Raw genomic sequence first — 17,499 nt, 5'->3', positions numbered from 1 at the left:
GTGACACCTTCAGGGAGTCCAAAGACTCATCGCACGATTGATTCCCTTCCAATTACTAACCGTGCTCAAACTTGCTTAACATTTTGCAAGCCATTAGTAGCAGAGGCTCTACCAATCGACCAACCTTTGCTGGCACATGCATGAACAACAATTATCATGACATGATACATTTTCACAGCCTTAGTTGCTTTGGCTGTAAATCAAAACACCTCATTTCTGAAATAAAAAAGTTAACTGGTTCCATACAGAGATGGCGGATCTTTTCTTTCTGGATTATTCAAGCTTTTCATCCTTTAGACTTGATTTTCACATTGTTAGGCATTTATGAATGAGTATCATAAACTCATTCCATATTTAAAATACTTTGTGATGCAGTAATATCGCTATAATAAATAGAAAAAATCTTTAATCAAAAAGCAAATTATCTTCATGTAACTTATCTAGTGCTGAAACTCGTGCACTATTTTCATTAAAAAAAATTGGCAATATGTCTATTTCGAAAGCAGATAAAGGAAAAGCTGTAGTGGTAATGGATAAGGCTGACTATGAGAGGAAAATAGACTGCCTTTTACAGGATACCTCCACATATCAAGAAATTAATTATAACCCTACATAAATGCAAATTAAACAATTAAATAAGCTGCTTGATGAAGTTGTTAGCTGGGATCAAAATACTGTGGACAAGTTGCACACTCATTTTGGAAAAACTTCTCGTTTAAATAGCCTTCCAAAAATTCATAAAGAAGGTTATCTTATCCAGTAACTCATCATGAATTGTATTGACTCTCCCACCTATAAAATTGCTAAATTTTTGTTCATTCATTCAGATCATTCATCAATAATTCCACACATTTTCTTGAGAAAATCAAGGATATTCAAATAGAGGCAGCCCTCGGTTTACGCATCACTTTCGTTCCTGAAAAATGATTGTAAACTGAATCGGCATAAAAACGAACCTAATTTTAATGGGAGGTAAAGTTATGTTCCACGCAGTCAAAAAATATGCACATGAAGTATGTGTAACATTATTATATTTAAAGTTTTGATAATACATACATATATATTTGTTAAAATAAAATGATCAATAATGAAAACAAAACAAAATTATATACAAAAAATATGAAACTTTGAAAAGATATTACTTATATTTCTATGTTGAAGTTTCAGGTCACCTGCATTTTTTTTTGAAAAAAATATCCAGTGTTAACTGCCTAGATTTTCTTTTCTTTTCTTTCTTTGAGGAGTTCATTATAAGGTCGAATAGATGCGATTACATTCCTTTTTACGTTCGCATTCCGTTTCCAATCGTGATCCATTTCACAGAGTTCATCAGTCAATGTCTCTATGCTTGCAAAGATATGCTGCAAATCGGCCGTTTTTATATCTCTCAGAGGACCTTCTTCGGTTTTTTTATCCTCCTGTGGATGTTGACTTAATTGTTTGGCTAATTCTTTTAAGTCTTCATTGGAAAGCGGTTTATCATGGCTCTCTAAGACTTCTGTCACATCTTCAGCTGTAATATCATCCAATCCCACCTCTCGTGCAACCTTGGTAATGTCTTTGATAATATTCTCCTCTTGCTCTAATTCCTCGAAGTCATGCATAAATGCTCGTAGAAGTTTTCGCCATGCGCCTTTTAAACACTTTGCTGACACTTTGTTCCAAGCTGCCTTGATGTTGTTAATGCCCTTCAAAATATCGAATGACTGTTAATAGTCTTTAATAGTTTTTCCTGAAGTGTCCAAGACTTACCATTTCCATAAATATTATACGGAGGTAATTGGCTTTGAATATTGATATAATCCCCTGATCCATCGGTTGCAAAAGCGATGTTGTGTATTGGGGGCATGTAAACAACCTCGACATCCAACGGTGTTCTTACTTCAGCAAGGTTTTGAGGATGTCCAGGGGCATTATCCAAGAGAAGCAATGCCTTGGCCGACAAATCATTTTCTTTACAGAAGTGAAGCATGGTAGGACAAAAATAATTTGTGTACCAATCTATAAAAACATCTTGTGTAACCCAAGCTTTCTTGTTCCATTTTCAATAGAAAGGCTTTTAGACCTTTGAAGGCACCTAGTGTCTGTGAATGGTGCATACACCAACATTGGTTTAAGCTTCAAAGTTCCGGAGACATTTGCATCCAACAAAAACGTAAGTCTATCCTTTGCAGCTTTAAAACCTGGAGTGGAACGTTCTTCACAGGAAATGAAGGTGCGAATTGACAATTTTTTCCAGTAGAGCCCAGTCTCATCAATATTAAAAATGAGATCATAAGGATAACTTCCTTGTTCTACACAGTCTTGAAATTCTTTAGGAAAAGCAGCCGCTGCCACAACATCTGCACTTGCCACCTCACCACATAATTTGACACTGTTGGCACTTACTTCGAGACTTAAATCTCACGAACCAATCTTTGCTTCCTAAAAATGTTTCTTCGCCTCTATCTGTCTTTTTAATATCCTCAAAAATTGTTTTTGCTTTCTCAGTTATACTGCCTGCATCAGAGGAATGTTTTTCTGATTCAAGTCATTCCACCCATAATGATAATAATTTTTCCATGAAGTTTACCTTCTTTAACTTACATGTTTTGCATTTAGTACTGCCATAGATTGTTGTGCAGACTGTTTTATTCTATCTGCATTTTTCATAATTGTAGTAACAGTTGATGGAGGTAAGTTCATACATGCGTCATAGATGGGCAGACACGTTAGCACGTGTCTGGCCATCTTCCATTCTTCGAATCACCTCCATCTTCTTTTCAAGTGTGATTGATTTCCGCACCTACTTAACACCAAGTTCTGCTAACTTTTCTGCACTTCTTTTATCAGACATGGTATGTAATTACGTACTTTATCATTTTAAATACGCATGTATGTAAAAAAATTAAATAGAACAATTAGGTAGATGCAACAGTAAAACTGGGTTTGATACATATATGTCATAGTAGCTCGGTAAACACTCAAACACTAGAGTGCCTACTAGCCGCGTTATTGTGAATCAGCGTAAATTGAACCATCGTAAACTGAAGGCTACCTGTACAATAGTTGAATTTGATAGACAGCTTTGACATTGTTTCCCTCTTTACAACATTCCATTATCTGACACTGTTAATTTACTATGTGATGATTACCCTCCTGATATTGCAAAGATTTTTGAATTTGTTATATCAGGATATTTCAGCCAGAAAAACAAGATCCATAGACAAGTTAAAGTACTGCCATGGGTAAGCCCTCCACCTTTTGTATTCTCCACATGGGTATTCTCCACCTTTGGCAAACTATTTTTTGAACCATCTGGAAGATACCTTGTTTTCATCCATTCATCCTCAACCCTCTTACTGGTTTCATTATGTTGATGACGTCTTTGCTATTTGGCCTCATTCTGAAAATGAACTTGCCACTTTCCTACAATAGATCAATAGCCTTCACCCACGCATTCAGTTCACCATGGAAAAAGCAAATACTGATAGTTTATTATTCCTAGACATCTGTCTTACACGCACAGCCTCCGTTAATTTATCAACAAGTGTTTATCGAAAACCTACCTTTACTGGCAGATACATTCATCAAAGGTCTGCTCATCACACCTCTCAAAAAATTGGTGTTATCAGGTCTTTAATTAATAGAGCACATAAGATGTGCTCCTCTCCCTCAAGCTTACAACAAGAACTTCTCACTATCAAAACGTTAATGGAATTTAATGGTTACAACCCTAATCAAATCCAGCAGATAATTGACTCCTATGTTCCAGCACCTCAGGATTCTAATCCCTTATATTTCTGGCATCTCAGAACCAATTGGTAGAATTTTGAAGAAGTATCATTTCCCACATATTTTCCAATCAACAAAATTTCTCATCTGTTTGTCATCTACAAAAGACAAACTGGCACCTCTATCATTAGCTGGTGTTTACTAGATACCATGTGAATGTAATCTAACATACTTTGAACAAACAGGTGTTCAGTGGAAAAGAGAATTAATGAACATCAATATTATATCTAATACATGAAACCTTAAAAAACCTCATGAAACATTCTTGCCCAGCTTCCTACATGGAAGCTGGGCAAGAATGTGGTTAGCAGGGGTGTTAGAGCTAGGTTTTTTACTTGGAGAGTGGTGAATGAGTGGAATAAGCTGCCAGAGTCTGTTGTGGGTGCTATGACTGTGAATGAGTTCAAGGTGAGGTATGATAGATACTGTGTGAATGTCGAATAGTTGTTCTTGACATGATATCAGGGCCTCCCTCGATGAGTCTGTAGACTCCTTGGAGTTGCCCGGAATAATAATAATAAAGTCTGGTCTTGCATAGCATAGTATTGACACTAAACACAGTATCCAGTGGAATGAAGCTCGTCTTCTCCATAGAAGCCGGTTTAAATATGAACGCCTTTTCAAAGAAAGTTGTGAAGCCCTTTTACATCGGCCAAATCTGAATAGGAACAATTGTCTCTCTCTCTCCCAAAAGTTTTGGAGATTCTTATCTTATGTAACCATCAAAAAAATTACTTAAGTATAAAGAGCTAATAAGCTTCATTTCGGCAATGAAAACATTACTTAAATTAAGGGGATATTGAATCCCACATAGTTTTAAAACCGAATAAGAAACTCAAAGATTGGAATCAGAGAGTTTCTTGCCGAATATAGTAAACTATAAAGTATCGGCGACACTAGCGTTAGCCAATGCAAGTGATCCCAGTACGTAGTACAATACCGGACGACTCATTGCAAAGGTGGGGGAAGTTCAGATCGCTATTCTTAGGTATTTTCCATAATGTAAGAACACATTTCCTAGGAAATGTATGCTGTTATTACATTATGGAGGGAGGTCACTACCCAGACCAGTTTCAGCCTTTTTTGAGGCTTCATCAGTGAGTAGCTAGACCTAATACAGAAGTGTATAGCGAAAAGAACTTATATATTCTGCGAACTAGTTTTCCAAACAGGTGCAACCATTAAGTTACTTAAGTATAAAGAGCTAATAAGCTTCATTTCGGCAATGAAAACATTACTTAAATTAAGGGGATATTAAATCCCACATAGTTTTAAAACCGAATAAGAAACTCAAAGATTGGAATCAGAGAGTTTCTTGCCGAATATAGTAAACTATAAAGTATCGGCGACACTAGCGTTAGCCAATGCAAGTGATCCCAGTACGTAGTACAATACCGGACGACTCATTGCAAAGGTGGGGGAAGTTCAGATCGCTATTCTTAGGTATTTTCCATAATGTAAGAACACATTTCCTAGGAAATGTATGCTGTTATTACATTATGGAGGGAGGTCACTACCCAGACCAGTTTCAGCCTTTTTTTGAGGCTTCATCAGTGAGTAGCTAGACCTAATACAGAAGTGTATAGCGAAAAGAACTTATATATTCTGCGAACGAGTTTTCCAAACAGGTGCAACCATTAAGTTACTTAAGTATAAAGAGCTAATAAGCTTCATTTCGGCAATGAAAACATTACTTAAATTAAGGGGATATTAAATCCCACATAGTTTTAAAACCGAATAAGAAACTCAAAGATTGGAATCAGAGAGTTTCTTGCCGAATATAGTAAACTATAAAGTATTGGCGACACTAGCGTTAGCCAATGCAAGTGATCCCAGTACGTAGTACAATACCGGACGACTCGTTGCAAAGGTGGGGGAAGTTCAGATCGCTATTCTTAGGTATTTTCCATAATGTAAGAACACATTTCCTAGGAAATGTATGCTGTTATTACATTATGGAGGGAGGTCACTACCCAGACCGGTTTCAGCCTTTTTTCTAGCTACTCACTGATGAAGCCTCAAAAAAGGCTCAAACCGGTCTAGTGACCTCCCTCCATAATGTAATAACAGCATACATTTCCTAGGAAATGTGTTCTTACATTATGGAAAATACCTAAGAATAGCGATCTGAACTTCCCCCACCTTTGCAACGAGTCGTCCGGTATTGTACTACGTACTGGGATCACTTGCATTGGCTAACGCTAGTGTCGCCGATACTTTATAGTTTACTATATTTGGCAAGAAACTCTCTGATTCCAATCTTTGAGTTTCTTATTCGGTTTTAAAACTATGTGGGATTTAATATCCCCTTAATTTAAGTAATCAAAAAAATAGTTTTTAATAATATTGTTAATAATATTATTTATTAATATTAATAAATATGAATAAATATTATTATTTATTAATAGTTTTTAATTTTAAGCCACTGACTGCAGTATGTACTTTGTATTCCGGTTCCTTTGATTGCTTGTTTCTACACACTGATGATGTACTGTTATTTCAGTATGAAATATCTGTACTTTCATTTTATTAAGGTACTGTGGTTATGATGTAATTTATTATTTAAGAAAAAATCTTTGTCAATTATTAGTGATAATATACATATTTCATTTTGCTTTCTTGTTATGAATAGAAGAATATTTGAGATGTACAATTAAAACAATATGTTTTTGTATAATAAATATTACTTACTTGATTTTTTTTCATTTAAAGTGCTGATCAGGCATTGGATAGGTTTGCAATGAAGAGGTTTTATGATTATAAACTTTCCAACACAATGCATCCTTCACAGAAAAGGTAACTCTGAATTTAGTTATAAAAATTTGTTTTTATATGTTTTATTTAATCTTTAAGTTGTTTCAAAATGAAATACAAAAATTCTACTTAAATTCTTATTATATTCATTCAACTTCATAATTTGCTTTTGTGTGTGTGTGTTATAAGGCAGATGACTATAATAATCATCAAAATCAGCAGAAAGCAGTTCCATACATGGAAGAATTGAAAGAGAGAAAGATGTCAACAATGCATGGAAGCTAGTTAAGAAACATTTGTCAGCAGCAATGGAAACTGCATCTTCAAATGAAAAAGATAATACAATTTGGTATAAAGTAGATGACTAATGAAATCAAACAGGAACTGCAGATGAAAAAGAGATTATGGAAGAAGTATAAAGAGAGTAGTAGCATGAAGAATATAAGAACTCAAGCCAGAAAGTAACTAGTATGGTAAGGAACACCATGCTTTATACTTTAGCTAATACTAATACTTTAGCTATGTGTCCAGTAGGAGGAGAAACGACTGTGAAAGAATGATATTGCGGGATAAAAATGGGAATAGAGTGACTGATGCAAAAGACATAGTGGAATTGTTCAATGAATACTTTATTGGAGTATTTCATCCTGGAGGAGTCAGTTTTAATACTAGAGAGATAGGGCAGGTTCGAGGTTTAGAGGTACAGGAGTAGAGTGTGTTTCAAATACTGAGTACTCTGGATGTCAGTAGAGCTGTGGGACTGGATGGTATTTCACCACGAGTTTTGAGAATGTGCTAGAGAACAGACAGTGTCTTTGACCTGGCTTTTCAATGAAAGTCTGGCTGCGGGAAAGGTGCCCATGGAATGGAAAGAAGGTAAGATAGTGCCATTGCATAAGGGTGGTAGCAGACTGGAAGTGTCTAATTATAGGCCAGTTTGTGTGTCCAGTAATTGTTAAGATCTTGGAGAAAGTAGTGAAGGAATACAGCATTGGGCAGATGAGGGTAATGTTATCTGTGAGAGTCAACATGGATTTGTGAAGGGGCGCTCTTGTTTTAGGAATATGCTAGTCTTTTATGATAAAGTTACAAGCGCATTAGATGAGGGAAAGGCATATACTGCAATTTTCTTAGATTTAGCGAAGGCATTTGGCAGGGTGCTACATGATAAGCTGATATTTAAGTTGCAGCACATGGCTCTGGATGTCAGATTGGTCAACTGGATTCAGGATTGGCTGTCTGATAGGTATCAGAGAGTTGTGTATGGTGGGGCAGTTTCAAGGAAGCCGAGGGTTACAAGTGGGGTCCCACACTCAGTACTGGGAACTATATTGTTTAACCTTTATATCAATGACATTGTCAGTGGATTGCAAGGGGGATATTCAGTTGTTTGCGGATGATGCGAAGCTGGGAAGGATTATTAGTAATAGCGTAGATGCGGCAGCCCTGCAAGAGGATTTGAATAAGCTAGATAGATGGGAAAATGAATGGAGTGTTGGTTTAATGCAGCAAAATGTAAGGTCTTGAGGTTTGGGAGAAACATCGATGGGACACTGCATACTCTATGGGAGTAGTTATACAGGAGGAAGTAGGGGAGACAAGAGATCTGGGGTTGATGATTGATAGAAACCTGAAATTTAGGGGACATATTGCAAAGGTGGTGAAGGTAACACAGAGGATTGCTGCAATAATGAGAAGGACACCGACCTGCAGAGATAAAAGGGTTATCATTCCATTGTATAAGTCTCTGATCAGACCACACTTAGACTATTGTTCTCAAATTTGGTCCCCAGGATTTGAAGGGGATATCAATCCTCCTCATAACTAACAATGTTAGTTGTGAGGAGGATTGAACAGCGGGAAGGAGTGATGACAAGAGGCCATCCCTGGAAGTTACAAAAGGAAACTGTGAACAGGAAGGTGAGGAGTGGTTTCTTTGCATAGAGGGTGGTTGAACCATGGAATGCATTGCCTGATGGAGTGGCGAGAGCAAGAACGGTCAATGAGTTTAAGGAGTGGTATGATAGACTTTGTGTTTCTCGGGGACACCTCCACGCAATGAGTCTTGATAGACTTTGTGTTTCTTAGGAAGGACCTCCCACGATGAGGCTTTTGACTCCATGGAGGCCTGAATAATAATAATAATAATACAAAAATAGAATGTGAGAAGAGATTAGCACAGCATGTCAGATGAAATGTTTTCATCTGACTTGCTGAGATGACTAAAGATTTCTTTTGTTATATAGCTAGGAGGAAAATGATTGTGGATAAATGACCTGTGAGATGAAATGAGAGTTGAATGATCAATACAGATGACATACTGGAGCTATTTAGTGAGCAATTTATTGTTGTATTTCATCCTGAAAAAGCAGGTTTTATTTCTGCAACAGGGAGGTTGAAGGTTTAGAAGTACTGATGTATTTTGAAAACTTACTATTCTAGAAGTGAATAAGGCAATGGGATTTTAGCATATATTTTAAGAGAACGCTTCTAAAACTGTGGACTACAGCTCTCTTGGTGGCCATTAGTTTTGTTGAGTAGATTAGTTTTTAATACTAATCTACTTAGTCTTAAAATGTTTTAAGACTAAGTAGTTTTTTTTATCTTAAAAGAAACGTATTTAATTTTTATTATTTATTATTTCCTTTTTGTTATTTTTTATATTTTAATGGAAAAAAACACATATAGGTGTTGGTTCACAAATTTTGCTTCCTGCATATTTTAGCACTTGATAATTTCAGCACTAAATATATCCTTATTCATCTAAGTTTCATTTCAAAGGTATTGATGGAAGATTCACTGACTAAAGTGTTATCAGAAGTTTCTACTATAGTTAATTATATAAAAAGTTGCTACTAATACAAGACTGTTTCGTATTTTATGCCAAGAGATGGATTCCAATTATGACACTCTTTTATATCACACAGAAGTAAGGTGGTTGTCCTGCAGAAAAGTTCTAAATGAGTTTTAATATTGAAAGATGAACTACGAATTTTTCTTTTTGATAAGATTCCTATATTAGCATCTCATTTTAGCGATCAAAATTGGTTGTGTTTCATTTCTTATCTGTCAGAATTTTTTGAAAAAGTTAATGAATTGAATCTTTGGAAATGCAAGGAAAAAGCACTAATATATTAACACTAAACATTAAACTGCAAGCATCTCAAAGTAAACTTTCTGCATGGTTAAAAAGTTTTAAGGATAATAAAACAGAAATGTTTACTTCTTTTCATGCATGTGTTAAAGAAAATAACATTTTACTATCAAAAGAAAATAAAAGGATAATAATTAACCACCTCACAAATTCTGTTGTTTTTTTCAAAAAATATTTTCCTAGTTTGAATGAAGATAAAGAATATAATTGGATTAGAACACCATTTGCTCCTTCTCTACAATTTAGCAATCCTTCATGATCATCCCAAGAAGAACTAATTGATATGAGAGCAGATTCAACCCTCAAATCAGAATTTGTTAACAGTGATTTATACGAATTTTGGATTCAATGACAAAAAGAATGTCCTTCATTAGCAAATGCAGCCTTCAATATGCTAATTCCTTTCACATCTACATACCTTTATGAAACAGCATTTTCATTGTTATTGGTAATTAAAAATAAACACAGGTCCTGCTTATCAATGGAAGCATTAGAAAGAAATCTAAGAATTGCAGTTTCAAATATTTCACCTGGTATTGACCTTTTTGTGTAGTAGTATTGAAACACATCCATCACATTAAATTGTTACTAAACTTCTTTTATGTCTTTAATTCTTATTAAAAACATAAAATTATTTGTTTATTACTGATCGTTTTACATTTCATGTGCTCATACTGCAAATCTACAATAACAATATATCTATCTATATAAAAATATAAGATAATGTGCATGTCAAATGTGTATGTAAGATGCTAAAAATGTAATATTTACATTTGATTTTTGCAATATTCGCTGTGTATATTTTGTATTGAATAAATACAATAAATATTATAATAATATATGTCTGTATTACGAATATTTTTTCCAATGGGGGCCGTGAAATATTTTAATTTTTCCAAAAGGGGCCTTAACATCCATAAGTTTGGGAAGCACTGTTTTAAAAGAATGCACTAAGGAACTGACAGCTCTGTTGACTTGCTATTAGTGAATGTTTAGCTTCTAGAAAAGTGCCCAGGGAGTTGAAGGAGGATAAAATAATGCCATTCTATAGAGTGTGCTCTTGTTTCAATAATCTGTTTGCTGTTTATTATTATTTTATTATTATCATCATGATGTCTCACTCACTCGCGCGCGCACACACACACACACACACACACACACACACACACACACACACACACACACACACACACACACACACACACACACACACACACACTTATACCTTGCCTTAAATGTATTCACACCATCTCTCTGCACTCACCAAACTTTCAGTTAATGTATTCCAAACATGTAATGCTCTTTATTCTAAAACCTACCTGTCACTTCCTAAAACCTACCCTTCACTCTTTGCTCATATCCTCCTTATACAGTTACCAGGGATGGTCTCTTTCTTTGTTATTTCTTTGTCTATTCTCATTCTGTGAAAAACCTCATAGAAATTAATCTAATAATAATCCCTTTACCAACTTTTATGTCTTAATCTTATTGCCTTCCTATCCACTAGATTCTGAAAATTGCATTTCCTCAATCTATTTTCTTAATTAATATTCTAGAGAACAGAAATAATCATAGTCTGTTGCCTCTATACCCTTTCGAGTATCTCTTCATCCTTTTGAAAATGAGGTGACCCAATCCATGCCCAGTAATCCATATGTGGCTTGATCCACAATGGAACCATAACCTCCTTATTTCTGCACATCAGTGTCTTATCACTGCCATAATCTCTTGTGCTGTTCTCACAATTTTAGCAGTGTGTTCCCAAAATTTTCAGTCCTTTCTAGGGATGATCATAGATCTCCTCTTCAACACCCTATAAGAGATCCCTATGAATTGTGTACTCTTCATCCCATCTTTGATTCCTGAATTTTAAAAGCTTACACTTTGCAACATTAGTGAATTGGATTGAACTGATAAACCCACTCACTTGCCCATTTACCTAGTCTGTTCAAGTTCTCTTGCAAAGCTGCAACATCCTGTATTCGTTATAGTGCTTCCCAACTTTGCATTTCAGTAATAGATAATATAATACATGTAAATTTTAATGTAGAGAATTAATTGTGTTGTATTTGAATGCTTCATGATGGTGGTGAATGATACAGATGAGTTGGGAATTGATAAAGAAAAGATTAGGAGGCAAAAGAAAGTGGAAAGGTAGCTAGACAGAAGAGGAGTGGTAATGAAGTTAGCATGCAAGATGTGAAAATGAGTGACAGTATCTGCAACGAAAAGGCTATTAGGATAAAACTGAAAGTGCCAGTGAAAAAGTTAAAGATAAATGATGGTAGTCAAAGGTTGAAAAGAAACACAGTGAGGAAGAGAGAAAGAGAGAGTATAGTGTTATTGTGAGATCCTGTTATGAAGAGTAGGTGTGGAAAGTTTATTTGAGAGGGGAAGATTATAGAAAGAATGAATGAGGCTGTGGAGAGGAAAAGAAATGCAGAAGAATGACTGAGTTGGTTGAAATGAATAATTTGTAAGGAAATGTGAATGAGGTAGCACAAGATTTGAAAATATTGTTAGAGATGGTGAAGTAGAAAAATGCGAGCGAGAGAGAGAGAGAGAGAGAGCAGCAGCAGAAGAAGAGAGTTAGGATTGTTGAGATAGGACAGCAAAGAGCTGGGGAGAATGGTGTGTAGGAGAAGTCTTGAGTATGTGGATATATGGCTTAAATTTGAAGGTAGAAGGAAGAACTGTTTGCTGGAGATGATCTGCATTTCAGTGTGAGTAACAGTGTTAAATTAGAATAACTGTTGTAATAAATTTGGTATGGAAATCAGCAATAACAAGACAAAGACAGTGAAGCAGAAACATTGAAAAAATCAACTGCATCTTGAATGGGGAACCTATAGAACAAGTAAAACATTTCAGCTACCTAGGCACAATTTTTAGTGAATGTGGTATTTAAATTTGGAAATAGACAACAGAATCAACAAAGATGATATGGTAGGAAGTCAACTGTATAAATTTATATGGAATAAGAGAAAAATTAGTCAAAACACTAAATTAGCTGTATATATACAAGACAGAGTTCAAGCCAATTTTAACTTATTGATCTGAGAACTGAGTTTGAAATAAAAAACTTGACCAAAGACTAGAGACTGCAGATATGAGAGTCCTGAGAAAGATTAGGAGCATGAACAGATGGCATCATGGCAATATCATACCATTGTTGCTTAAACAGATTGGGAGAGGGAAGATTAGCAAAACAAGTCTTCTCTGCCAGGTTGGCAGGGAAAAAGACCCAGAGGAAGACCTAGATATAAGTGGATTGATACAGTAAAAAGTGCCTTAGAAGATAGAAATATAAGATCTGATAATGTTGGAGTCTTCACAGGTAAAAGATTGATCTGGATGAAAATTGTAGATAAGAAGTTAGTGGTGATGTAAGTTTTTCGTGTAGTACTATCATATCCTGTATACCCCTTGAGGATACATGTCAGGAATTTGATGAAGATGATAATGTTCTTGAGATAGAAGAATGTGTGTCCAGGCTAGGAAATGAAAATGATATGGTAGGTTTGAGTGTAAACTTCCAAGATAGATTATTATTATTATTATTATCCCATCGAACTTCCCTTTTGGGTTAGGTTAAGTGGCCTGTCACGGCCAAGTAACTGGCTTACTAGAACACTGATACTGTTTATGATATTATTATTATTATTATCATATGGGCACCTCCATGAAGTCCAAGGACTCATCACGGGAGACTTAATCTATCCACACAATCTATCATTTCTCTCCTTGAACCCATTAACAGACAAAGCACTCACAACTGACTGTGAAAATCCATTCCATTCATTCACCACTCTTGAAGCAAAAAACTAGTCCTCATACCCCTACTAACCTCACCTTTATTTAACTTAGAGATGGGATGACCCTCTTGTTCTGGTCCCTCTAGCCAAGTGCTGAAACATTTCTCCTGCATCTATCCTATAAAACCTTTTAAGCAACTTAAATGTTTCTATCATATCCCCTCTTTTTCTCCTATCAATCAACTTCTGCAATCCACACACTCTCACCCTGTCTTCATAGGGAATATTCCACAGACCACTCACCTCTGAATCTTCTCCACCGCTTCCACATCCCCCAAGAAACCCATGGGACCAGACTTGAGCACAGTAATCCAGATGTGAACGTATCAAGGTCTTATAAAGAGGGATAGCAACTTCCTTATCTTTACTTGTTAATGTGTTCTTCAGTAGCCAAGTAATCTTATGGGTTACCTTAGCAATATGTCCTCTAAACTTCAACTGTCTACTACCACCCCTTAATCTTTAGTTTAATCTATTTCCTTGAGTACAGTGCCATCAATGTGATACATGGTTTGTAATCTATTTATCCCAAAATACATAGCTTTACATTTCTCGACATTAAACTGATACCTATTAACTTTTCCCTATACTGACAGCCTATTTAAAATCATTGTCCACATTGCCTTGATTAACTATTACTCTATTTTATAATTTTATATTATCAGCAAACAACTGAATATTTCCTTTTAGGTTATTTCCTATATCATTTATGTACAAATTAAACAGCAGTGGTCCCTGAAACTTGTGGCACACCACTAGTCACCTGTTTTCGCTTTGATTCTGCCTGTCTATATACCACTTTTTGATATCTGTCTAGCAGCCACCCTCTTATCCACTTAACCAGTATCATATTCATCCCCATTTGTTCTAATTTGCGTAACAGAGTTCCATGTGGTATTCTGTCAAATACCTTTCCAAAATCAAGCAGAATCATTGTGTAGCCATTTCCTTTATCTAACTCAGCTGTTACTCTATTATAAAAAGTTAGTAAATTACTAAGGAATGACTGACCCTTCACAAAGCCGTGTTGATCCTCATACAGTTCATACAGTATTGTATATTTATCTGCCCATTCTTGATTTCTCCTTTTTACCAATTTTTCTAGTATTTTTACCACCATGCCTGAGATACTGATTGGTCTATAATTTGTAGTCTTTGAATCTGCCCTATGCAAAGGAATTATTTTGCCCTCTTTCCACTCCCTTAGAACTCTACCAGAGCTGAGACTTAAATTAAACTGACTATTCAAAGGCATGGTCAGTTCCATTGCACATTCTTGTAAAATCCTAGCTGATATCCCATCTTATCCCACAGGCTGTATTTACATCGAGATTCTGCAATATCCTAAAAACCTTCAATTCATCCACCTCTGTTCTCACATTAGTGTCTGTCACATAGATTATAGCAGTAACCTCACTAGGCTGCTGTGATTTCCTTTGGCCTGTTCAGCTAGATTCTTCTCATAATCTGATTTTGCCTTCTTTGCTGTGCTGGTCACCTTTCTTGTCTGAGCCTTGTATTGTTCATGAGTTTGCTGGTTACCTTTCTATTTATATACTTTCCACATTATTTTATTCTTCTGCAGCTCATGCTTAATGATACTTCTCATCCATCTAACTCCTAACTGATTAACCTTCCTTTTCCTAGGTATACAATTTAATATTGGTTCCTCTGGATGACCCTTAACTATCTCCCATGCATTACTAACATCCTTACCTCGCAGTGTTTTATGCCATGCCACCGATTTAAGCTTCTTCCTAAGCTTGTCATAATCATCTGCCTTGTAGCTATACATATACCCCTTCTTGTCAGATTATTCCTCATGTTGTACAATCTCCCAAGCCAAGACTGCATGGTCACTTTCACCAATTGGAGGCAATGTGGTCATCTTGGTTATGGATATCTCTTCTGATACTTTGACCAGTGCAATACTTTCACATGCCTAGTCCCCTCCCTCCCCGTAATGCTGCCTTTAAGTAATTATCTCTCAGTAGGTATATAATTTCCATTTCCTTCCTGCCATGTGATCTGTCTTCCTTCTAATCTATATCTCCATACATATATATCTCCATAGATGAAGTTCCCCATAATAATCACTCAACCTCTACTCATTGTACTAATTTGGTGATGCATGTCTTCCAGATCATCCATGGAACTCCCTGGCCTATAGCAACAACCAACTGTATATTTTGTCTTACTGGCCTTAATATCACACCAGACTGCTTCAAATGAATAGCAACCCTCCTGCCTATTTCCTATTCATTCTGCAATTCATCCACTATGATCAGCAGTACCCCTCCTTAGTCCTATCTTCTCTGAAAATACTAAACCCTTCACATTCAATCCCTGTAACTATATCATCTGCTGTTAGCCAAGTCTCACTGATACCTAAACCTTTTGGCGAGGTTGCATTAACCAATGCGAAAAACTCCTCCCTCTTGTTTCTGATACTTCTGGTGTTAGTATGTATAGAAACTGCGGCATCCCTTTAGGCCCCACCTGCCTTTTCTTCCTGAGTTGACTACCTTATTCAATATTTTTGCTTGAAAGACTAGACTCACCTCATGGATGCCTTCACAAATACTCACTAGCTTCCACACTAATTGCTTAAGTTTTCCTGAAAGCTATCTCTAGACACCTAACACCAAAACCATTTAGATGCAGTCCATTAGCAGTGTATAAATCCTTCTTTCCATCAAATAGAGACCACAGATTCACAAAGCCTACATCATTCTTTCTGCACAACCTATGTATAGACTCATTAGTTAGCAATGTCCTGTTTCCTCCTCAATTTGTTTCTATCATATCTGATGATAATTTCAGCTATATTCCTAAAGTTAGGAGAATAAATGGAGTGGAAATGAATTTATGCAAGAGCTGCATAGGAAGAGAGTATATAATAGTGAGGAGATATAAAGAATAGGGTATTCCTGTGTGGCATGAGGAATATAAGGCACAAGCTAGGAATGTAATGAGCATAGTGTGGAAGGAAGGTAGTTCAAATTGGTATATGAAAGGAAATTAGCTGAGGCAGCAGAGGAAAATCCTGGAACGTTTTACAGTTATATGGCTAGCAGAAGAAAGACACACAAGATTAACTTTAGTTGCTTAAGGAAGCACATGGATCCCATATGCTAAAAATATAGTAAAAATGTTCAGTTAGTATTTTATCTGTTTATCTCATGTTGTGTGGGGGATTGGAGTAGTGTTTAATATATATAGGAAAGAAGAACAGAAATTAATAGTTAATGTGAAGTGTTTGAAATTTTTGGTATGCTTGATGTTAATAAGGCTGTGGGACTGGATAGGATATTGCCACATATATTAAGGGAATATATAAAAAGCTGACAGTATACCCTTAGTTGTTCTACAAGTCTGCCAACAGGAAGAGTCCATGAAAAGTTTAAGAAAGAAAATAATAGTGACACTACATAAAAGTGAATCCAAGTCAGTGAAGGCAAACTGTAGCCCATTTTGTATATTAGGTGACGTGAGGGTGTTAGAGAGGTTAGCGAGAGATAGAATAAAAAATTGGATTGATTAGAATAGAAATCTTTCCAGAAAGCAACATAGGTTGTGAAGTGGAAGACTTGCTTCATTAACCTGTTACATTGTATATTAGGATGACAAATGCATTGGACAGAAGGGATACTTATACAGTGATTTTTCTAGATTTTGTCATGGTGTTTGAAACATATGACAACTTTATATTGAGGTTTGGGATGGATAATCAGTGGATAGGTAGTTTGATTACTGGGATGTCAAAGAGAACATCCCAAAAATAGCTGGTCATTTTATTGAAAGAGACAAGTGATAAGCAATGTGTCACAGGAGAGTAATAACAGAAAGCTCTGACATGTTGGTGTTACAATTTGAATAGGTTGGAGATTTAGCACATGAATGGGAATAGCAGTCAGTTCAGTGTTGCTAAGGCTAAAGTCATGCATTGGTCAGAAAAGATTGAAAAAGTTATATTTTTGTTGGTAGAACTTTGCTGTAGGG

At 35.9% G+C, this 17,499-nt stretch overlaps 1 protein-coding gene across 8 annotated transcripts in view; it reads left to right on the top strand.

The window, feature by feature from the left end:
• The window catches only part of LOC150109587 (tensin-1-like), a 540,448-nt gene that overhangs the window by 249,850 nt on the left and 273,099 nt on the right, over nucleotides 1-17,499 (top strand). For all 8 annotated transcript variants that reach the window (XM_090413690.1, XM_090413698.1, XM_090413682.1 and 5 more), the window contains one exon: nucleotides 6,487-6,570. In XM_090413690.1, the coding sequence (XP_090269816.1) occupies nucleotides 6,487-6,570 (84 nt within the window). The remainder of the gene's footprint in view (nucleotides 1-6,486; nucleotides 6,571-17,499) is intronic.

Source organism: Typopeltis vanoorti, chromosome 2 (genome assembly GCF_054136105.1).
Source record: "Typopeltis vanoorti isolate ZY-2024b chromosome 2, IOZ_Tvanoo_1.0, whole genome shotgun sequence".
Lineage (NCBI taxonomy): Eukaryota > Metazoa > Arthropoda > Arachnida > Uropygi > Thelyphonidae > Typopeltis > Typopeltis vanoorti.
Note: the sequence above shows the minus strand (reverse complement) of the source record. Positions and strands in the feature narration are given on the sequence as shown.